We start from the raw sequence: 23,534 nt of genomic DNA on the forward strand, positions 1-23,534 counted from the left end.
AAACCAATAAAATTCCCATTGTACCCATTAAACCAACTAGAATTTCTCTGATTGTTGTTTTCTTTCCAGCAGGGATGTATTATAATTTGTGTTTGACAATATTTAAAGTATTTTTTTAATATGTTCTAAGACAGTATTCATTTCTGTTCACCAAGTCAAGTGTGAAAACATTAAATATCTTGAGTATACTCCTTTTGACCTTTTAACATGTCAAATGTAGATGAATAAAAAGAATGGGCGTTTGATGATTGTTTGCAAATAATAACATATGGAATGGATATCTTAACTTTTTCATCTCGATTCACATTAACTTAAACATGTTTATGTTTATCAAGGCCGGAATGATTGTGTGTTCCTGGAAACTTGGGATTTAGAAACAAAAGGGTATAGAATCAATACAGCAAGACTCCTTTTCCAGTCACTCACTTTCTGGGAATACATTTTACTTGACCAATACTTCTATAATCCAGTGCATTTTGCTACTATAACCAAAAACTTAGTGAGTTGTGAATAACAGAAAATTAATTAACGATGAACAACACTCAAAATATAATGAATCCTACCCACTGAATAGAACATCACACAGTAAGAAGAGATGTGTGCTACTTTATTTCAAAGTAAACACCTGGAGAATTGGTTACATAACCTTCTAACAACCGTGAACCGTTGAGAAGAGGAACATAATTTTTCTTCATAATGAAACCATGGCTACGGCTTCATGAAAGTGATCTTATCTCATCACTGAGAGACAGCTAAATTACCTCCTTGTAATTACACCACTTCGCAATTACCAAAGGGCAAAATTCTGCATCAAATGAACAAAATGAACTTTGCATCTTTTCAACCCTCAACTTGCATATTTAAACAAATATTAATCCAAGACGATCTTGTCAAACTAAATTGCCATTTACAGAGAAAAAGAATCAACAACTTCATGCGTAGTTAGCAAAACCTAAAAAAGTGTTTGTCTATGTATGTCATACCATTTGTAACAGTGTTTTAAATGTGACGATGACATTCTCTGCATCTTAAATTATAATACATACGCTACAGATGGCCCTGATGGTTTCTTTACTCCTCTTACTTGTGTTAGCGTGTGGACGCTGAACATGTACAGTACATCTGTAGTCTTGTATCAGGATGTATTGAGCGTGGCCAGGAGTTCCTCTTTGTCCATCTGATAGCGGCTTTTCTTCCACGTGTCCCTGAGCTCCTGAAGGATGGTGCCAATCTCTTTGCCTGAGGTGATGCCCTGCTTGCGTAGGTCATGCCCGCTGACTGGGAAACGGGGGATGGACCACCTACTGAGCTCATTAAAGATTTTCTTTTCTCCCTGATACTTCAGAAGCTCCAGTACTTTACTCTTTGTGTCCAGCTCTCGAGACTGAAATTAGACAAATGAGATATTTCAATTAAAAATACAAAAATGAGGTTTTGAAAATTTGTATTTTGTTTATTAAAACAAAAGGGCAACAATTGAAGTACAGCAACTAATAATTCAACACTTATTTTGTGTGAAACATATGATAGGGAGCTTATAAAAATGTACATACATCAATGATGAAATCTGTGTAGGGTTTAAGGCTGTCATGGTCATCTCTCCCCTTAACAAGGTCCCGTCTGTACTTGACTAGAAAGATTCCAAGGGTTTTCTCTTCTCTGGAAACCTTTAGACGCAGATCTAGTCTTTCCACATCCTCCTTGGTTCGAAACAGACTGGACAAGATGGTCATGGGTTTAGGAGAGCCATCGCATGCTCTCTGCCAGATCTGCTTCATTTCTCCTACATTGCCATCTACTGGAAGACCTGTATAAAAGCACGGAAACAGTCTGTACTACAACAAATGATTTTGTGTGACATTTACACATTCGCATTTATTTCTTGATTCTCACCTATATACTGAGGCAAACCCAACTCATAGATGAGCTCCAGCAGATGACCAGCATGATGTCCAACCACCATCTTTTTCAGTTCCACCCAGATCCTCTCCCCTGAGATACCAGCCAATCCATTCGCGTTATCTCTTATTGCCTTCAAAGTTTCAGGTTCATGTTGTCCAGGTTCAGCTGCTACCCGCCCGTAGAATCTACAGCCAGTATGATAGGAACATAAACGATAAACCACATCGTCCATTTAAATATAGTGGAAATGAACAGATATTGTCCATCATTAAATATTTTTTAACCACAAATTGACACCGAGATAATAAACTGACAACCTTTCTCAAGGTAAAAAGTGTCAAACGAATGACCGATCATCTTTTTAATCAACTAATTTAGAGTTTGCTTCGTCTGCTTTTTTTCTAGTACCTGAAATATCTCAAAATTCGCAGATAGTCCTCCTGGATCCTTAGTGAAGCGCTGCCGACAAACCGTACTTTCCTGTTCTTGAGGTCCTCATAGCCCTGGAAATAATCGTACAGAGTTCCATCTAACCCTGTACATACACAAATCAAGAATACAAAATTGTGTATTAAAAAATCTGAAATGGCCAACATCAAATTAACAAGGAATCCATTCATATAAATTTAAAATGGTATACATTACCTAAGAACATGGAGTTTATAGTAAGGTCTCTGCGCTCGGCATCTTTCTGCCAGTCAGTGGTAAACTCCACCTCTGCATGCCGCCCGTCTGTCTGTACGTCCACTCGTAAAGTGGTCACCTCAAAGTTTTCATTATGAAGCTACACAACCAATATACAAAGTCAGACGAACAGCCAAACTCATATGAAGATTACCCAACAAAAGAAAGAATTTCTGGGTAGACAGGATGCATCAGGGTGCACACAGGCACAAATACTGTATGTGGGTCTAATCCAAACAGCTGAATAGTACCCTGGCAGTGATGGTCCCATGCTTCTCCCCTTTGTTATTGATCATTCTGATTCCTGCTTTCTGAAACATGGTCTTCATCTCCTCAGGTGTGGCAGTGGTGGCAAAATCCACATCTTCAGGCCGTTTTCCTGACAGGAGGTCCCGCACAGCACCTCCTGCGATTCTCAGCTCAAACTGTTGCTTTTCAAATATTTCTGAGGATTTAGAATGAAGTTCATTAATACATCTGCTTATTTTAAAGTCTAATGCTTAAACATAGTTTGGTAGACATTTGTTAATGTATTGTTTATAAATACTTATTACATGAGTTGTCTGGAACTGCTGACTTTTTATGAATTATTTGTACTGGAAAATGAATGAAAAGCACCAAACAAACGTACAGGGTACATGAAAAGCCCTTAAAAAATTAAAAGCATTCAACAACTGATACATCATTTATATAAATATTAATTTACATTTACGCATTTGGCAGACGCTTCTATCCAAAGCGACTTACATTGCATTGTCCTATACATTTGTTTCTAAGTATGTGCAATCCCCTGGGATCCAACCCACGACCTTGGTCTAAATATTTGTCAAACAATATTTAAAATCACTGTACATTTCTTACAAAACAAATAGCATAATATGGCAATATGTTAGCTATTTAACATTTTGAATGAATATTAAGTGAACTTACCCGCAAGGCTAACAAGCCCCTCAGTGAATAAAGATTTTAACTCTTTAGTTTTCAGTTGCATGGTGATGAATGACCTCAGACTCCGCGTGAGATGAACTCGGTTGAACAGCTTGGGACGCAGAAATACTCTAGCCCACATCTGTGATACTGAAACAACAAACAAATGGCGTCAGTATGACATCTAATATCCCCGTTACAAAGATAACTATGTTTTGTAAGTTAAATGCAAATGATTGTGAGACACTCTTTGAGGCAACTCGGTTTAGCGGCACATAAAAATTATACAAACTACGAATGACTATAATTGTGGTTCCTAAACAATGAACACAAACACATGAAATGTCAAATATGTATATATACATATATATTCACCTGAAGCAGACGAAAAACTACCTTACTGCACCGCGTTCAGCCATGACAGCAAGAATAGGCGGAGCCACGTCTCACACAGCATTTCCGGGAAGCACGCATAAGGAGCGAGAACAAGCAATGAAGATTGCTGATTGGATTAGATTTTTAAAGTCCCGCCCATCTTGTGCGCGTAAAACGTTTATTTTACGTAATTTAATCAGATAGTAAATGTTTTGTTAATTATTTTGTGAATGGGCAAGGATGCGATGTGATAATATTAAGATTATCTGGTTGTCGATTGTATCAAGTCTTCAAACTTAAAGTCCCAGTAAAATTACCATTTTTATTTTTTCCTTAAATATTGCAGCGTTTATAGCAAATACCTTATCAATGTGGGTCATTTTCTACTTAAAATTCATGTACCCTCATAATATTTAGTTAGAATCGGAAAATGCACTTCCGCCCTCCACTTCAACTAATATCAAAATCAATGCAACAGCTGTTTTACACATCCAATCAAATCGCAGTGGAAAAGGCAGGCCACGCCCACTAATTGTCAAATTTTTTGGCGTTTATAGACTTACCATTCTTATTATTATTATAGTACAAAAGTGTAAAAACATACAAAACTCAATTTATGTCATGGATTAAAAAAAAATAAGTACATAAATGAAAATTACATAGTGCTTTGTAAGTCTTTTTTTTGTTTTTTATATTGATATAATATTTCTTAAAAAAAAGTTTCAAATTTGGCTTCTCTTAAGCCCATTTTTTCACATGACTGATATTGAAGAAAAATAAAAAGTTGTACCAGAAAATATATTATACTTTTATAATCAATGGTATCTTGTACAAAAACAAATATGACATCATAAAGTTCCATTTGAACTGAAGTTATTAAATTTGAGACGTCAAACCAAAACGTTTTTTAATATATACAATCAAAGAAAAGATGTCTCACAGATTCGTTTGTTACACCACAAAAGTCGCAAGAATTCTCCAGATCTAATTTGAAACTATCAAACAATCACTAATTTTCTCCACTGAAATTCATTTTATCTCGGAAATGTGTCAGAATACGGAAGGAAAAAACATCGCAGCTTCCGGTTCACTTTGTTTACTATTAAAGTAACCGCCCATATGAACCCAAATGACATCGCGAGAGGAAGTGGCACAAAAGTAGTGACAGACAGTTGTACGGCTCCTGTCCGGTTAAAGTTGTTTAATGGCTAAAGTGGAGATCGCTCCTCTGAGATCTTTGGATGATTTCTTCCCAGGTTCAGAGCGTTTCTCCAAACCAGACACTCAAGATTTGGCGAAATGGAACAACAGGGTGGTCAGCAATCTTTTGTACTATCAGACAAACTATCTGTTAGTGATCATCGTTATTTTCATGCTTGTAGGGTAAGTGCTCGTCGATAACAAAATGTGTCGTCAGTGAACCTCATGCATGTTGTGTGTATAATGTGGGTTGTAAATCGATTGCAGTATTCGATTAATGTCACACTTTGAAAGAGTATTGTAAACATCTCTTGGGCATGTCAACGTGAACAATGGGTCATATTTGGTAAACGTGACGTTGACGATAAATATAAATACTGTACTGTACTGAAAGTGCTTTCTTCTTATAATATAACACTAACAAAAAGTGCCATGTTACTCTTACAGGTAAAACCATGGTATTCTTCTTTTGACTAAAAGTAAATACCATGGTAAGTGAATGGTAATCATTCATCACCATGGTGTGGCATCTGGCACCATCACTATAAGGAATTGAATGTTGTGCATAAGACAAGTGACTATTCCTTAGACATTGTCTGTATCATGTGCTCAAGTTAAAGAATAATGTTTTATATCTAATTTAGAACATGATCTAATGTGTATCTATGTATATCTGGACAGCGGTGTCAGTAATCTGGAGGGCTAGTCTATGTCTGGGGATTTGGTGAAATGTTCAAACCAGTTGCTAAGACTGAACAATAACAAAGGGGGAAACTCATGGCACTGACCAATGAGAGTTGGTATGCAGTAGCCCAAAAAGTTTGAACACTGAAGCAACACTTACATGAATGCATTAGGTAATACAATAGCATGCCACTATAATGCCAACATCAATCCCAATGGAATTAAAAACTGCTCAAATACATAATGTTAATAGTGGCACAAAGTATTTTGATATATTTTAAGTTGTTAACAGTAGATGTGATGAACACATGAGGTTTCTCTGACCTGCTTTAAATATATATATTTTCATATTAATATATTTTTATTATTAATATTAATATTTCGTTAAAACACTAATAAAAGTCTAAACCAACAAGCATGAATTTGAGTTGTTTGGGGCTTTATTATGTTTTAAAACAAGCATTGTATGCTCATGTACTTATACGTTATAACCAGTAGGTGTCACCATTGATGCAGCCTTTGAATTAACACAATTTTAGTTTTATTAACTTCCTATCACTGTACAATTCTATCTCCGCAGGTTATGGAATCCTGTTGGCATGTTCACCGGCGGAGCAGTGATCACTTCAGTCATCATTGGCTCTGTATGGGCAGGGGAGAACAAGGCAATGATCAAGAGCTTCAAAAGGGACAACCCTACCTTATTTGTTTTCCTAGTCTTGGTGGTGAGCTACCTCCTTATGTCACTCTTTGGTGGAGTCATGGTGTTCCTGCTTGGCATTAAGCTACCGCTTCTTTGTAAGTGTATGAGAAATATTGTCAATGTCATACAGTGCTTACAATTTAGAAGTAAAAGCAAAAGAAACCAGTCTGTTGTCAGTTGATGGTAATATGTGTTAAGAAATAATGTGACATATCTCATTAGAAGTATGTCTGTGCAAAATCATTCTGGATTTGGTAACTGCTATGTAATTTAAGTCATAGAGCTAACATGACGTAGATATTAAACAAGAGGTAAAACTCATTTTTTTTGTGGTCATTTTGCATTTCAGTGATCTTCGCACATGCATCACTCCGCCTCCGGAACATGAAAAACAAACTGGAGAATAAGATGGAAAGTGCAGGACTCAAAAAATCACCCATGAGTATCATACTTGAAGCACTGGGGCAACAAGAAGAGAACCTCAGTAAGGTTCAAAGCTTTCTGGAGAGCAAACTCAACGAATAAACAATATTTTTCCTTTCTGATGTTCTCACAAATAAATGAAGAAATGTTTTCAAGTGGCGCAATTTGTAAAATCTACTGTATTTCTCTCAACAACATGCACGTTGAGCTTCTTGGCGTCCTCAGTGTACTCGGGTTCCCATGTTTTTGCACAACCTGGAAATATCAGGAACATTTTAAACAGTTTTACAAAACATGAATATGAGTCAAACCTGAAAATGTCTATTGCGCATATAATTAAAATGAAGATAAAATGGAAATGTTGTGGGAAAATGACAGGCTGGGAATCTGTATTTTTACATTTACATGATGTGACGAACCACAGATTTGTTTACATTTCAGGTCATGTATTTATGAGGTCAGCAATGTGTGGGTGCCATTCTGATTTTAATCTCCACGCTGTGAAAAAACCAAGGTGATGTTATAGTGTCATACAAAATCAAAATGTCATCAGTTTTATGCAATATTCAAATGTTTGCAGTGTTATGTGTTGTGCAATAATATGCAGATCACACAGTTATTTAAATGAGCTTATTAAATCATGGTTATTACCTCAAAGGTATAGAATTTTGTCATCATTTACCATTTTTAAATTTCTTTGTTCTGCTAAACACAGGAATATATTGAGAAGAATGTCAGTAACCAAACAGATCTCATCCCCCTTTGACTCCCATAGTATTTGTTTACCCTGCTATATGGCAGTAAATGGGGGATGAGATGTTTAGTTACTGACATTTTTGCAAATATCTTCCTTTGTATTTCGCAGAACAAAGAAAATAATGAGGGCGAGTAAATAATGATAGAATTTTCAGTTTTGGGTGAACTATCCACTTTAACCCTCAAGGTGTAATAACTCAATCTTTGTGGTATTTGTTGAATTTTTAGTAATGCTGTACTAATCTTTGTCTACATCAATCTATGCAAAAGATAATAAAACCAAATGTGATATCACATGTTTTTGTTTTTTTGCAAATACTGTCAAGTAATGCATATGAAAATAGTAACTGATAAAAAGGCAACCACATTATAGCAACAATCTCTTGTGAGAGCAAACTGTGAATGGTTATAACATGTTGGTTCACTAGTGGTGTCGCTGTATATACAGTATGGTTACATTACATTGCAAACAGGTGGATAAAAGAGTTTTCTGACATGGTTAGGTAAGGCGCATTATCGGAAACCCACTTGACAAACGGAATACAAGGTAGTCTAATATAAGGTTTGTGTCAGCTGGGGATGACCTCTGTGATAGTTTGGCACAGCTGGTGTCTACGAGAGCTAGAGGAGGTTAGACAGAGGAGCACAGCTGCAGTGCAAACATCTCATTACACTTCAGTAAGAGTGAAGGGCAAACAGCCTTGGGACACAGTTCATCAGAACAAAACCTCTGTGTCTTTCTCTGAGGTGAGATCACACGAGGGGGTGGGGAGAGGTACTTCAAGCAGGCTGAATTTCAGGGTGTTTTTATACATTTGTGCATTTGGCAGATACTTTTCCTAAAGGTACTTGTACAGTGCACTTAAAATATTATCTTGCGATCTCTCGCGGAGTTGAACTTGAGGTGAAGATCACATTTTACTGTAAAATCTAAAGTAATGTCTGGCTATTTTATATGAACTTATTCCTCCAAATTCTCATATGTTTGAAAAGGACAAATCCTGGCAAAAACATACAATGTAGATGTATTTGTATATTTTTTGCAAGGATTTATAGTGTGCAGGATTTGGTTTTGTTTTTCTCATTACTGTAATATAAATTATAAAACGGTCAGTTCTGGTGCTTGATTCTGATTGGCTGAGCGTAGTTCTAAGCAGTTATAAAATACCCCGATATATAACGGCTGACCACACCCCATAGCCAAAATATCATTTAATTTACTTTATTTTATGAAACCTTGCTAAGCATTTGGATTAACCGTTTTATAAAAGCATGCCCTTAGCACAACGCCCTTAGATGTTATAAAATGCACTGTAACCCACTGCTTCTTGGGGTTTATTGCTTTAATATACACTGATCAAACATATTTTTTTATTAGCAGATCAAAGGCCACAGTAAAGTGGTTTCTGTTTAGTTGGTAAAGCGAACGTCATGGGTTAAATTCCCTGGCAACACAGATAAAAACTATACCTTGACGCTTTGAATCAAAGAATCTGCCTGACGCATAAAATCTACATGCACAAGGGTCACAAGATTGTTTTAGACAACTCAACACAAACTTAGAAGGGGGTTATTGTCAGTCATGCTCTTCAAATTGTGTTTTGTTATTTTCTCTACAAATAGACATTGAAGTATTAAATTGGAAGCATTTATCAAAGGTACATATAAAAAGCAAGTAAACTGTTGTTACTTCACAGTGTGAACACATGACACCATGGCAACTGGATATATATCTTTGCTTATCTTTAGGGGAGTGGCTCGTGCTCTTTGAGTGCCATAACATGTTCAACTGGTTTGATTCTTCACATGTGAACGTAACAATGAAAATAATGACAAAGCCCTCAAAGCAAGTGAGAGAAACACAAATCAGCAATGCCCAACCATTACTGTGGTTTTATTTTCCTAGAAGCATTTTATTCAATTGAAGCAATTAACTACTTATCTGAGCAAACCATCGTACTGTTTTTGTCTCTGTATGCAGAACTTTTATACTTCACAAAATCACTTTTTTGGATGCGAGTGCTAAACTATTAAAAACGATTTAAATTGTAATAACTAGCCCTGCTGTTTACTGAATGGCTGTCAACAAGATTTTGTTATTCCTGACGTCATCCTAGCTGCACATGGTTTAAATGACTTCTTCATGCATACTATTATATAAGAACTTTTGAAAAGTTTGATACAAGCAGTATATAAAATCATTCCTGTTCAAAAAAGGATTAAAATGTTGAAAAACAAGACAATGGATTTTTGTATTTTTTAATTCCCATTACATTTTTGTAGAGAATTTTCTAAGAACCAGCTTGACAAATCCAAACTATATATTATGTTTTCAAAACAATTTTTTCCAAATGATAAAAACAAATCTTTCTAAAAGGTGAAAAATGTAACAAACTTTTTACATTATTTACAAATACATTTACATTTCTGTTGGAAAAAGAAAAAAAACTGTGCGCTACATCATAGTTCCAATCTTAAGAGTTGAGCAAAATCCATTACAGTTCAAAAGTGCAGTTATAAACGCCTAGAATTACTTGTACTCTACCTGGCAGTTTGTTAATGAATGTATGAAAACAATTGCCATCGCATTACATCTGCCACTTTAGCCAAAAATTGTTTGTTTCTAAAAAGATTCACTCTCTGTTTCAGCAGAATTAGAAAAAAATAACACTTGCACTGGCTCACGCAAAGTAAAAAGTTGACCCCAGGCATGACAGACAACTACTTGGAATACACAAAAACAAGCTCAGTAATACTGCTTGTGATTGGTTCAAGTATCAGTTGCACATGAATCAAAAACAGTGTGTTACTGGTTGATGCACCGGTGTACAAGTGCAGACACATGCACCTGAAATGACAACTGTAGTGTAAATAAACTTAAAGTGAGACATTAGTGTGAGAAAATACTGAATACAAAGGCTTTTCCTGCACAATCACATTCCACATACTACTGGTTCAAACAAAACCGAACACGAAGTAAAACTTTTCTTTAGAAAAGATTAGATCAGCATATGAAAGAGGGCGAAAAAGCACTGAAAGGTATTATGGTGAAGCTAAGCACAAAATAAATTTGTCCGGGCTCAATCCTTCATATTATTGTTTGCCTGTGTCTGCTGTAATTGCAATGTTTGCCGTATCCTTCAAAGTCACATGAGTGTTATGAGATTATTCTGTACACACTGGCTGAAAACACAACCACTCCATTCGACCTGCTGTACAATACAGGATTAAAAGTTCCACCCCAAGTTTCCAAAGCAGCTTCGTCCAAATACAGTTCAGTCTTAACACCCAAGTGCTATCACTTTAAAAAGGTTGCAACCTGAAGCTCTCCGAAAGTCAGTTCTCAAAGAAAAGGCATTGCCCTTTTTAGAAGTCGCCCAGCAGGATCAACCATCCACATGTTTAAAGGCTCTTGTCTGGTTACATTCCTGTTAAGGCTGGTGTGTTTCCATCTTTGAGAGCAAGGCACATGAGAGTCTGTGAGATTTTTTCCACTCCCTCTCTACACAATTGTTCCCGGTTTTGAGTCTGTGTGCCAATAAAGTTTCTGCTGGTCTTCAGAGTCAAAACCGCTGTCAATTGGACTGCTCGTGTATGAATCGTGTTGGGTTATGTCCATGTACGATCTGCAAATAGAGAACAAATGAATAAAACATTTTATTTTTAAATGGAATACAAAAGCTGTTTTTCTTTAAGTGATTCCAGCTCCAAAATGATGTAAAAGCATCACAATAGTGTAATAAAAGAAGTTCCTGCTGTATCCATCTAGCGTTTGCATGACGTTAGCTGTCTTAAAACATGGCCCACAGACTGTAGGGACTACTTTTATGATAATTTCAGTTGCTTTCTTGTCATTTTGGATGAAATAACCATTTGCATTCCTACAGTAAATGCACATGAGGACATTTAACAAGAAAAACACGAAAGGACAAAGACTTACTAATATTTTAATCCCAAATTTAGGAAACTGTTTACACAATATAGATATAAAAGCTGCAATCCATAACTTGACACTTTATCACCATCCCTGTTTAAAAAATAAAATTGCAGTCTCTACGTACTCATCTAAGCCATTTTCTGCAAATTCATATTCTACAGTTAATATTACAATAATTTATCTCATTTATAAGCTTACCGCTGCGAATCCAAGTAAAGAAAGGTTACAATTTTCAACATTATTTTTTTTAACGCAATTAACTAACCAACGTACGGATTGCAGCTTTAAGCAGCAGATATACTCAAAACCCAGTTAAAGGCCAATGGTTTGCATGTCTTGTAAAGCTAGTTTTGCAGCATTTTTTCACTTTGTAACGAGGGATTCAGTATATCTGGTCGAGAAACTAGCTTTATTTCCTTATGTGGCAGTCAATAAAATAAATAGTTTTGATTAATAAATGTGTTTGTTGGACAGAATCTGTAAGTCAATGCATCACAGTGTTAGCAGACCGTACGAAAACACACAAATGCTAGTCATAACTTACACGTAGCAATCAAAAACACAGTGCATGAGTCACATGCTTTCCCTTAAAACCACTTAAAAAAGACACACAACCACACCACCACCCGTGAGTAGATTTATGCAGCAGAACGTGCATTGGAAAACACTGCAGCCTTAGAGCTCAAGAAAAGATTTGCACCCCCTGAGTGATTCGCCTTTAAGAGTCATTGTGGGTTCATATATACACATCTCACCACTTTATGTGCTGTCTGTGCCATTAGTTATGACTACAAAATCGCATAATCGCTGCCAACGGCACCAGGCACTTCTAAAGCCATTGGCAACGGGCTTCTCCTGCCCGGAGTCATCCACCCGAACTCGGGTGGGAATGTGTCCAAAAGAGGGTCAGGAGGCAGAGGCAGCAGATGGGGGTCACGGCTGCTTTGGGAGGAAGGGTAAGCAGTCAGATAAAACTGATAATAAGTGCTTGTGTGTGTCTGTCGCACAGCCAGACAGTGTTGACTACCACAGATGTTTGTTGATGGGGGTTTGCTCACCCTAAAATGACAATCTTTTGCTCACCCTCATGTTATTCCAAACCTGTATGACCGACTTTTCTCCGTGGAACAAAAATAAATAGTGAGCTCCAAAACTTGGCCCCTAAATCTCGTGCTTGCATTCGATTCAAACACGGCATGACAAAACGTCACTTGTTCCGCGCCAGCTTTGTCATTCGTCATAGATACGTCTTGATGTGTCGTGTTTGAATTGAATGACATTTAAAAGCCACGGTGGGTTGGTTTCTGTGAATGACAGCCTGCTCCACAAAGCCGTAATATGTTTCTTACATCCTCTCTCTTTGTGAGACGGCTGGAACACCATGAAGATGAGTAAACAACAGAATTGTCATTTATAGGTGAACAACTAACTTAAACGTTTGTTTGCAGAAACACAGGCAAGTTCACAAAGTAAGCCATGCAGGCGAAAGCCAAACTTTTGCAACACACAAGCCAGACGCCCTTGGACGTCGACAAAACAAATAACGGCAAGTACAGACAGATCAAGCCCACACGCTGGCGTCTACTTACTATCAGGGGCTACACTTAGAAAACGAAGCATTATTAACCCTTTCAAGTTTTGCACCGACGGTTTGAGGCGGGGATAAGCCGGTCTGCTTCGTCTGATAGCAAGAGGGAGGAGGAGGAGGAGGAAGGGAGGAAAAGCAAGCTTGGGAGTAATGAGGAGGATAGTACGGAGGGCTGGCAGGGTAGTGCCAAGCACGTTCGGGTCTGTGAGGAAAAGAACGGTCATGGGGAGAAAATTTCGTGAGAGCAGGTACCGGGAGCAAAACGTCAGGCAGATTGTTAGCAATATCTCAGCTAGATTCTTTACTATTTTACATTCATGTACATTAATGAACTAGATCACACTTTAAAAAGTGGTTGCAAAGGCATTAATATGCATTTGACGAAGAGTGCAAGGCTGTTTTTGTGTGATGCTTTGTGGCTACTTAGGTGTTGTGGGTGTGAGGGATTATTATAGGTCGGCTCTTGGCATTGCATTTAGATGGTGATAATTAACTCTAAATAAGAGTTCTGTAAAACGCTAACGAGATAATTATCAAAGATGGAACACAGAAGAGTCTTACCTGCTGTGTAAGGAGTGACCGTGATGGAGACTGGCATAGCCATAAGACTGATGGTGTGCAAGAGGCATTTCATACTCATGAGGCATTCCCATGACCGCTCGACCGTTCCAATTCCCTGAACTCACTGCCAATAAAATAAAGATAAAAGGAAATGAATGCTGAACCTTATGTAGAAAACATTACCATTTATCATATTAAAGTGAATCACAGCTATGCAGATAAGAATCTAAATACTAGAGTTGTATTTTACATAAAATTACTAATAAATAAGTTATATTTCGCAGAAAGATTTTCACAATTTAGGAATGCTCTGTATTTTTGCCTTGTGACACTATGGTAATGGCAAAGTTTTAACACTACAAAAATGTTTAAGGTACAGTTTTAAATTTGCATTACAAAACATTTAGCAAACATTGCGATTTGCAACAATACACAAAAATAACTAAAGTAGTTTTTATGTCAGAATGCAAAAAACATTATTACGGCAACACAAAGAACACTGGCAAATATAGCTGTTAAACAATTAATCGCATCCAGAATAAAAGTTTGTTTACATTATACATCCCTGTGTACTGTGCATATTAATGAAATATTTATAAAAACACACACACATGCATAGTGTATACATTTCAGAAAAATATAAAACTTAATAAAAATCCAAATATAACTTAAATAACTCCAAAATATAAACAAATACATGTAAATGTTTGCTAAATATGTGTGTGGATGTGTTTATAAATACAAAATTCATATGCACACAGTACACAGACATATTATGTGAACACAAACTTTTATTCTGAAAAGCTATTTATCTAGATTAGTTGTTTGACAGCCTTACTTGCAAAATATACTTTCTTTAAATTCTCATGTAAAGTACGACCCGAACATTTAAATGTAATTTCTAACATGGAGATGTTAAAAGCAACTAGAGCCAAATTAAACATTCTTCTCTACCTGTTGAGTAGGAAGCCATACTGTCACTGCGTACATAACCAGGTGATATGGTCCTATAGCCGAGGTTTTGCTGGGGGTGTCGGTACGTATCATAACCCTGTTGTCTGTGTTGTCGGTTATACCAACCCCTCAAGTGTTCCACCACTTCAGCCTTTGGCATGCTCATGGCAACATTATCGTTCCTAGATGGTGGACGGTTCCTTGATGGCCTTAATGTGGCATACATGTTGTGTGCAATACCGTCCATCTCATCCTGACCGTAGACCCCTGGGGGCTGGTGTCTGTGGTAGGAGGTGTTAACGTTATAGTGTCCCTCCATCTCAGTCTCGTACATGTACGGTTCTTTTGGGTACGTTTCAGGCTCCATGTACTGTGGGTATCCGGTTATGTAATAGGCCATAGTGCTTGGTTGATGCCGAGGCTGGGCTAGATTGGGCATGCTGCCAGTGTTGGCGTAAATATTGCCTTGCCTCCGTCTGTGGCGATTTTGGGCGCGGGAATGATAGCCGGGTACGCTGTACTCTACGCTGGACTGGCTGGTGTAGGAGGACCCGTCGTCGAGGATTTCGGTACTGTTGCTACGGCGAGGAGAGCCCGAGTAGACTGGCTCAGGTGGCTCGCTCTCTGTAAGGAACTGTGACTGTGACTCCAGACTGCCACTGCGCTGCCGAAAATAAGTGCTGCATGCAGAGAACAGTAAAATAAACAACGTGTACTGTATTAACTTAACATAATAACTTATTCAACCTATATGACATTTGCAAGGTCATGCAAGCGAGGGGGCTTATCTAGCTACCTGAGCTGGATACTGCTGTAGGCATTGCGGGGAAGCTGCGGGGTGGGGGGCATGCTCCGGGAATCATGGGGTTGACGGCAGGGTTGATGGTAGGGACTGCTGTGTGTTGATAAAGTATCTTCATGTACATAGCCCAAAGATTCTCGGACTTCGACATGATTTAATCTAAAACACAGATAAGAACAATGCTTTATGGGTGGAGTTCTTATCGTGCAAAAAGAAAAGGGCTTTACTCGGAATGCCACCTATTTACCATCTTAGAACTAATACAACACCTACTAGTTAATGCTTTTGAAGAACAATGATCAAATAACAATAGTGTACGTCCACTGTATTACAATTATATTCACAGATTCCAACAATCCGCCCCAATTGAACTTCTCCATCAACGGCTCGTTCTAAAATTGCTCAGTTGTCCCTGTGAAATTTTCCAGACCAGTTTTCCTGTGTGTATATACCCGTTCCACCCACTCTGCTATTATTGCCGGAGTTTGTGCAGTCAAGCAGTGACACGCTTATTCCTGGGGCACTATTTTTAACACTGTGAGTGTTTGTGCTGATAAGAGCAGATTGTGAAGGAAGGAGAGGCCGGGGTAGGCAGGAATGCGGAGCTGATTTGTTACTCGCAGGTCTCTACTAGCTCGACTGGCACAAAGGTAAACAGCAGCCGTGGGCAGAGAAAAGGAAGATGAAGTAATAATGTATGTTTATAAATGAGATTCTCACCCGCTGTAGTCCTGGTTGTCGTCATTGATGGGATTAGTGCGATCTGAATGGTATTGCGCAGGAAAGGAGTTTGTCGAGTTGGGACGTGGGGAATACTGCACTGAACGGGAACGTGATCTATGCGATGAAGAGTCATCTAAGAGAAAAGTTATGGTTAAGAGGGGACAAAACTAGTCCAGCTTGAAGCATTAAGTGGGACAGTCTTTATACCAGGCATTAAATATCATCAATACTCACCATCATCCAAAGTCAAGCAGTCGGAAAGGTTGTCAAGGCTCACATTATCTAAAAGACGAGAGATTTTACTTCTATGAGCAATTTTATATGGTGTGCCTAAACATTACTATTTATTCACAACACAGCCTCTCTAATCTTATTAGTGAATGTGAAATCTCCCAATATTTGCCTCTAAAAAACAACAATTTCTATTATTAAAACAGATACTCACCAGCAATGATGACCGAAGCTCTTTGTGTGGGCTCCTTGCCAATCTTCACTCTGTAAGCATTAATTTCATTCTCGATCACTTGGAGCTTTTTCGTAGCATCCAAAAGGTTTCTCCTCCGCTTTTTCCTCACAGTTTTACAGAGTTCATTTTCATAAGCTAATTTTTTTGCTGCTTCCACAATCTTCTTCTGAAGAGCAAAGCGGCCCTCGAGGTTTCTTAAGCTTGGGTCCTGCAAGTACAAAGTTCAAATAAGTAAACAAGGAAGTCTACAATATTAAGCGTCTCTTTTTGTAAATGTTTGAGATAAGTGCAACCTACAGCATCATAAGGGAAAAGGTCATCTAATTTGAATTCGGTTCCCATTCGCTTGCGAACGGCGGGGGGCTTCTCTCCTTGCACCAGAGGATACTCTTTAGGTAACGTACCGGTCAACTCCTGATCAAAAAATATACATATTTTTTCATTGGTTGTTAAAGATACACATTATAGAGTCTATGGAAAGTGACAAAACCACTAACCGCTTCTCGAAGGCAGACTTTCTTCAGCTCATCCAGCTTTTGCGCTAGAAGATCCTCCAGTTTCTTTTGCTTATTCTTAAGTTCTTCAATCTTTTCTTTCTTCTGCTCCTCATTCACCTCATTGTCTGCAGAATCTAAATGCAAGTAAAAAAGTTTACTATTGAACATCCGAGTACATTAGGCTTGTCATTGAGAAAAGTGAGATAGACTCTCTTACTTGAGGAGCCCAAGCTTCCATTGCTGGCCATGATGAGTTTGTCTTTACTTTCCATCCTGACCATCTTACTGTTCCTCGGGGCTCTGGTCTCAGTGAGATCCATGGCAATGTCACCCAAACTTCTTGCTGTGGTTATTTTAGCCTTGAGGGTAAAACAACAGGTCAAATATTAATAACATTATCTCAACAACTTCAAAGAGTACATTTATATTACTGATGCTACTACTGCATACTCACTTTAGTCTGTTTGCGGTCCAGATAGAACTGGTGTTGGCTTATTGCCATCACCCAGATGGTTTTGATCAAAGAGTGGCTGGCATACCACGTGTGGATGACCTGACCAGACTGACCAAATGTGCGTCTAGAGGCTGTCCTTCTGTACATGAACACATGTACAGGTCAATTTGTATAGTATACAAAGATTCTTAACATATCTAATAAGATTGAGATCAACAGCTATGTTAATTCCATGTTCATTAGTTTACAAACACCTCTATTGCTTTGAAGAAAGTAAAATTATGGAGTTATTACCTAAAGACACAATTTCTACCTAACCTGAGCCTTAAAAAATGACTTTCATTAGTGTAATATGTATTCAGGATGATTGAATAATATTATTTTGTAATATCGACTTATAAGTCAATAGTCATCAAACAACCAGTTTTTAGGATACCTGACATAACATTGTTACAACATATGGCACAATTTACAATATGGCAGGTTGGTACACAAGAACTGAGATGACATCATTTTTGTTTACAGATCAAACCTGCCGGCTTTACTACTACTACAATGCAGAGTAAATGACTCTGGCTCACAGTTACATTTAAGTGACAGAAACACGGCAGCTACAACAACAGAAATTGCATCATTATAAACGTATAAATATTCACTCTAGTGTGAGGGATGCAGAAATGATGCTGAGAAAGAAAATGTGCATAAGCAAGTATGTGTGAAGCGACAATATCATGGAGGTTTATGATGTATGTAAGATACGTCAAAGCATTGGACTTGATTGTTAAATGATCTTATCTTCTAACCTTTTAGGGTCGTTGACCTCTACGGCGAATTTCTTCTCACGGAAATACAAGTTCTCAAGCTGCTTCCACAGAAAGAGCTACAAAGAGAAAGAACACGGGTTTAAACAGGAACTATACCAGGAACACAGTTAAAGGAAATACATCAAAATGTCCATATTTGTTTTTGAAGTCTCTCATTTTTTATATATTTTATTCATACAAATCATGAATAAATGCACATATACTAATACATACAATTCCCAAAAATGTTTTTATGAGATTTAACAATCCAAAACATCTACATCCTTTTATTTAAGCATTTATATATACATTACAAAAGCAAACACAGAGGGAGAATTATATTATTAATGCCCTACTAGACTATAAACAATAGAATCTGATATATTTCGCAGGAAGCCCGTATAAAACCAATGAAACAGTTGCCCATTCAATAGAACCATCACAGAATACAAGCGTCCACTGAACGACGGACTTTAATATCAAATTTGCCCTAAAGCGAGTGCACGGAGAACAGGTTTGTTAAAGCCTTGCACAACATCTGCTGCTGAGAGATCAGCCATTCATGGGAACTTTTCTTTCAAAGAGCTTTTCCCCTGAGCTCAGTCACCGCTCACTCCGACTCCGACAGGGAAAGTACAATATCCAGCTACTATCAGTTAGTGGGGGTGAGGATTAACCAGGAATGTTAATAAACGTTCCCCACCAGGTACAGCACGAACGAGTCTATCAGTAACATGACCGCCTGTACAGGATCTGTAACATCATCGGATTTGACTATCAAAAGCAGATTAAAACAACGGTAAAGCGTTCCTGACACTTACATTTAAATCACAAAATTGACATGAAACATTATAATCTACTCTAAATAAATAAACACGACCTTACCAGTTCAAAAGAAGCCCTGGGTATTTGGATATGTCCAGCACAATCCTGTTCTAAAGTTTCCCAGCAGCAGCTTCCTTGAACAATACTCTCTCTTGTGTGCTTTCGAAGCGCCCGAAAGGTGTTGCAAGAGTTTCAGGCGTGTTAGCTCCGCCCCTTTACTCCCCCATCCATTGACATCACAAGCACCTTGAGTCAGACAACTTCTCTTCGAGTACTTGCTTCTCTCCTCATCCGTCTCGCCGATTACAGCAACATCTTCCTGAAACTCTAACTCTTTCCATTTTACCACCTAATACTTTTGCTACCTCCGCCTCCCTCCTACTCTGATACTCGCTTCCTCTCCCAGAGGAACCAGTCAAACAGGTTCACCTTCTCTGAAATACACATACATAGAAAGGCATTCCTCTCGTTTAGACTTGGGAGAGGACTGGATGCATTTATTATTACTCACACACCCTACAATAGCTACTCATTAATCCACGTCCCGGTGTTGCATCTTTGTGATGTGAATCGTAATCCACCTCCCATTGGTCATAACTCATCATCAACGGCTTCCTTACGCTTCCCAGGACAAATATGTGAGGAATCTAATAGTTTCATGTAATCATTAATCTTTGACCATGGCACTCTTCACCTCTTGGTAAAAAAACCCAGCCTCACAATGTTTGAATGACAGATAGATCCAACAACAAATTATTACACTGACAAACCTGCGACCTGTCTTTGACAATTTGTACAGAATAAACAAAAATACCTGTCTTATTTGAACATAAACGAGCAAATATTGAAATTGTAGTATGGTTATTTTACATTAACCATAGCATGGAGTATTTTCTTCCTTTACAGTTATTAAGTTACAGAATAACGACACCAAAATCTTAAATGCAAAATCAGCCAATTTAAGCCCCAAAGACGACAGGGTGAGATAAATTATTGTAAGACAATACAATAACAGCAGTCGTCTACAAAGCCGAGACAAGCTATTCAGCATAATTCTTTTAGCCCAAGTCAATTTAATAACAGATAGGAGGAAAATGGAAATTGTACAGATGGAAAGACAATGGGAACAATCTTTTAACACCTCTTAACTGTCTGCGCTTGATAAAGAAAGAAAGACATGTCTCAGAACTGCTGATTAACAAATACAATAAAGACCAAATGAATGAAGAAATAAAAAGAATAAGAAACCATTTGGCGGCCTTATAGTTTTAATGCAAAGTCCCAAAACCTGCACAACCAGCATTTGAAAGAAATGCTGATGCTAAAATAAGATACCAATTAGCTTCATTACAGATTTTTAGCACCAGTATCGATACTTGTACTGTTAACACACCTAAAGACCGGCACATGCACACGCTGCATGTGTGAAAGTAGTATTTTACAATTAAACACGCCTTAAATCATTGTGATGAAGCATGACAAAAATATGTCAAGAACACGGACACACCCTCAACCAAGATGTGTCACTGGCACTTTAAAGCATATGGGCCACGTTCACACAGTCAGTGTTTGGGACGTTTACTAGCCTGCATGACTCAAATACTGTCTGCATGAACCTAGTTACTATAACATTTACATTTTGTGTGAAGCAAAAACTTTTTCTCAATACTTTTCTGAATGGAAACTGCAGCGCAAAACCGAAATATTTAAACAAAATAAACGAGAGACTCAAGATAAGCAAGGCTTTAAGCGAAAATCAAATGATTAAAAAAGCAACATTAAGGGTCTCACTCTGAGGGACCGTTTACACAAGACCGTTTTGAGCTGAAAATGCAAACGCATTATGCGTCCTGGCTATTCGTTTAGACAGGTTTTTCGTTTCCATGTAAACTGCAAGACACAACAGTCTGAAAACGATGACGTCATGCACATGCGTATTACGCATGAGTATAGCCAAAACAATATGGCAGCTTCCCGTACTGTGAGCTCTCGCTGCTTATGTATTAACATTTCCCCAGCAAAATGTGGATTTGCTGCACCAATAACACCAACGGAGAGACACACTATTTACATTCGCCAGACGTTAAACACATATATACGTCGACAAACGGTATTAAAAGCACTTTGATTTTAAAACTGTGCAAGTGCTATGGCACGTCCTGTTTCTTTACACACCAACATCGCCATCCACTGGCCTGGCATGCATACTACAGCGGTTTTATCCGTTTTCCTGGATCCGTGTAAATGGAGACAGTTTTGATAGCGCTGTCATGTGTTCTTGAAACTATTCAAAAAGGAAAAACTTTTCCATTTTTATCATGTAAACGTGGCCTAGGCCAAATGTCAAATTCCCTGACTTTTTCCTGAGTAAAAGGTTGAATTTTTATGACCTGAATGAAACCCAGTCTCTGAAGTGGTTGTTTTTTAGACAAAGCTCTTGAAATTTACATTTTCCTAGCATTTTGCCTAAGTTAAGAGCTACAGGTGACTGCATTTGACTTAAGTGATTGCCAGGTGACAAGCGGGAAAGGAATAAAATGGCGCTGAAGATAAACATAACAATACGCAAAAATGTAAAAAAACACGATAAAAAAATACAGTGTTGATCATTTACATTTTGATAAATGGAAAAAAAATGATACGTTTTTACTTAAATTTTTTCCATATTCCATGAGTTTGACAGAAAATATACTGTATAAAATTTTATGACTTTCAATGTCTGAAAAATCCCATGATATTCCAGAAATTCCATGAACTGTGGGAACCCTGAACATTATTTTTAGAAACAAAAAAGAAAGGCGACATGAGACACCACGAATACACATATTGAAACTTTAATGAGATGTAAATGTGCACAGGTGTGAAGTGCTAATCTCTTCAAAGCCTCAAAGAGGTAAAGTTATAGTATCTAAATGAGATCAAATAAGCATAGTTTACTGCCTGAATGGACTTAGATTATCTCTGTTCTTTATATGACTTGTCATGACCACATTTAAGATTGCCCAGACACAACAGTCATCATGTCTAAAAAATGTTTTGTCTGTATTTTTACACAAAACTCATTCACACAAAGACATGCTAAACCACATAAACCCCAATGGAAGTACATCATATTCAAAACTTTAAAACAGACCTTTTTTAAAAAGAAAAAATTGAACGGGTGCTTGTCTGTGCACTCTTCCCTGCCACAAAGCCAGGCTGTTGTAGGTAATTGCTGGGAAAAAAGCTATAAAGTTGCAATGATCTTTAGCAGTTTCAAGCAATAAATCCCTCTAAATGCAATTATATGATATTAGAGTGTAAAATGGTTTAAGAAACTGACCAAAATCAAGAAAAACAACACTTCATTCATCACTTTCACGGGCAGCGCTTCAGAGCCCGGGAAAGTTTGGACGAAAAGTTTTGAAAGCATCTAATTCAAGACCCACCCCAATGGCTCCTGCCTGTGGAAGAGTTAAAGCTGCAAGACCCCTCGCTCTCTTCTAAAGCCCCCCTGCTAAGCTAATTGTGTTTTATTGCTTGATCAATTGTCTGGGCTTAGAGAAATGCACAATGATGGCCAGATCTGCATAATGAGCTTGGCGTACTGGAAGAAAATTGGGGGGTGGGTGCACAAAGAGACTGCCCTCCTTGGCAGGAAGCACAATCAATACTGGCAAGATGATGGGTTGGATTCTGACAGGAGCTAGTGTACTTTAAAAAAATCGGTTGAGAACTCAGTTGAGCGAGAAGACAAGAAAATAAACAAAGGAGATGATAGAAAAAAATGACTAGATTTAGAGGCATTATATTTACTATGGTAAACCATGGGATTTGGACATGTACCATGGTAAACCAATGTATTTTTAAGGTATTCTTATAGAGAATACTCTGGAATACTGTGCTGTTTACTATGCTTGTAGTATAATCACTTACAAGAAAGTCCTAACTCACTTTGGTTCTACCATGGTGTTTTTGAAAGTACCTTAATGTACCACTTATAAATAATTTCAGCCCAAATGCATACATTAAAGCACCACGGTAATGCCATCTGAAATCATTACTGTACCATACCCCCCCATGTACATTTCTCCTAGGAATGTAAAAACTAAGGTTTGAATATCCATCTATAATAATCCAAGTACCTTGGTGTAATCATTTAAGATAATTCCTCGTAAATGAAACTACTTTATTTGCCTGCTAGGGGAAAAAAAGACAAAAAGGGAAAAAAGAGCACCGTTTACACTAAACCTCCCATGGACCTTTATAGCATTGCCAGGGGAAGAGCTGA

At 37.8% G+C, this 23,534-nt stretch overlaps 3 protein-coding genes across 6 annotated transcripts in view; 1 reads left to right on the forward strand and 2 right to left on the reverse strand.

Annotated features, from left to right (window-relative positions):
- Positions 1 to 590: 590 nt before the first annotated feature.
- On the reverse strand, positions 591 to 3,975 carry trnt1 (tRNA nucleotidyl transferase, CCA-adding, 1). The gene is made up of 8 exons (XM_056750422.1): positions 3,889 to 3,975; positions 3,517 to 3,663; positions 2,838 to 3,031; positions 2,548 to 2,686; positions 2,311 to 2,437; positions 1,894 to 2,087; positions 1,554 to 1,807; positions 591 to 1,384 (listed from the first exon to the last, which is right to left on the reverse strand). The coding sequence occupies exons 2-8, from the start codon at positions 3,653 to 3,655 to the stop codon at positions 1,136 to 1,138; spliced, it is 1,296 nt and encodes a 431-aa protein (XP_056606400.1). The 5' UTR covers positions 3,656 to 3,663; positions 3,889 to 3,975; the 3' UTR covers positions 591 to 1,135.
- Positions 3,976 to 4,999: 1,024 nt separating this feature from the next.
- Positions 5,000 to 7,948, forward strand: arl6ip5a (ADP-ribosylation factor-like 6 interacting protein 5a). Its single transcript, XM_056750426.1, has 3 exons — positions 5,000 to 5,271; positions 6,353 to 6,570; positions 6,825 to 7,948. The coding sequence occupies exons 1-3, from the start codon at positions 5,093 to 5,095 to the stop codon at positions 6,998 to 7,000; spliced, it is 573 nt and encodes a 190-aa protein (XP_056606404.1). The 5' UTR covers positions 5,000 to 5,092; the 3' UTR covers positions 7,001 to 7,948.
- A 1,951-nt stretch (positions 7,949 to 9,899) lies between these two features.
- The window catches only part of frmd4ba (FERM domain containing 4Ba), a 39,818-nt gene continuing 26,183 nt past the window's right edge, over positions 9,900 to 23,534 (reverse strand). For 2 of the 4 annotated variants that reach the window (XM_056750420.1, XM_056750417.1), the window contains exons 12-24: positions 18,440 to 18,516; positions 17,637 to 17,775; positions 17,400 to 17,541; positions 17,183 to 17,316; positions 16,983 to 17,099; positions 16,665 to 16,893; positions 16,454 to 16,501; positions 16,217 to 16,352; positions 15,491 to 15,655; positions 14,695 to 15,374; positions 13,741 to 13,864; positions 12,347 to 12,530; positions 11,145 to 11,280 (exon numbers count right to left, since the gene is read on the reverse strand). In XM_056750420.1, coding sequence (XP_056606398.1) covers positions 12,380 to 12,530; positions 13,741 to 13,864; positions 14,695 to 15,374; positions 15,491 to 15,655; positions 16,217 to 16,352; positions 16,454 to 16,501; positions 16,665 to 16,893; positions 16,983 to 17,099; positions 17,183 to 17,316; positions 17,400 to 17,541; positions 17,637 to 17,775; positions 18,440 to 18,516 — 2,142 coding nt within the window. In that variant the 3' untranslated portion in view covers positions 11,145 to 11,280; positions 12,347 to 12,379. Of the gene's footprint in view, positions 11,281 to 12,346; positions 12,531 to 13,740; positions 13,865 to 14,694; positions 15,375 to 15,490; positions 15,656 to 16,216; positions 16,353 to 16,453; positions 16,502 to 16,664; positions 16,894 to 16,982; positions 17,100 to 17,182; positions 17,317 to 17,399; positions 17,542 to 17,636; positions 17,776 to 18,439; positions 18,517 to 23,534 lie in introns of all 4 variants that reach the window. The other 2 variants (XM_056750418.1, XM_056750419.1) reach the window with 2 other exon arrangements.

Source organism: Triplophysa dalaica, chromosome 6 (genome assembly GCF_015846415.1).
Source record: "Triplophysa dalaica isolate WHDGS20190420 chromosome 6, ASM1584641v1, whole genome shotgun sequence".
Taxonomy (NCBI): domain Eukaryota; kingdom Metazoa; phylum Chordata; class Actinopteri; order Cypriniformes; family Nemacheilidae; genus Triplophysa; species Triplophysa dalaica.

What these genes read in the sequence shown, in the direction of transcription:
- arl6ip5a (XM_056750426.1), top strand. Translation starts at nt 5,093, where the DNA reads ATGGCTAAAGTGGAGATCGCTCCTCTGAGATCTTTGGATGATTTCTTC. An exon ending in GTTATTTTCATGCTTGTAGG is followed by an intron (nt 5,272 to 6,352) that starts GTAAGTGCTCGT and finishes CTATCTCCGCAG; the next exon opens with GTTATGGAATCCTGTTGGCA. An exon ending in CATTAAGCTACCGCTTCTTT is followed by an intron (nt 6,571 to 6,824) that starts GTAAGTGTATGA and finishes TTTGCATTTCAG; the next exon opens with TGATCTTCGCACATGCATCA.
- trnt1 (XM_056750422.1), bottom strand. Translation starts at nt 3,655, where the DNA reads ATGTGGGCTAGAGTATTTCTGCGTCCCAAGCTGTTCAACCGAGTTCAT. An exon ending in GGGTTTGCCTCAGTATATAG is followed by an intron (nt 1,808 to 1,893) that starts GTGAGAATCAAG and finishes GCTTTTATACAG; the next exon opens with GTCTTCCAGTAGATGGCAAT. An exon ending in ACACAGATTTCATCATTGAT is followed by an intron (nt 1,385 to 1,553) that starts GTATGTACATTT and finishes GTCTAATTTCAG; the next exon opens with TCTCGAGAGCTGGACACAAA.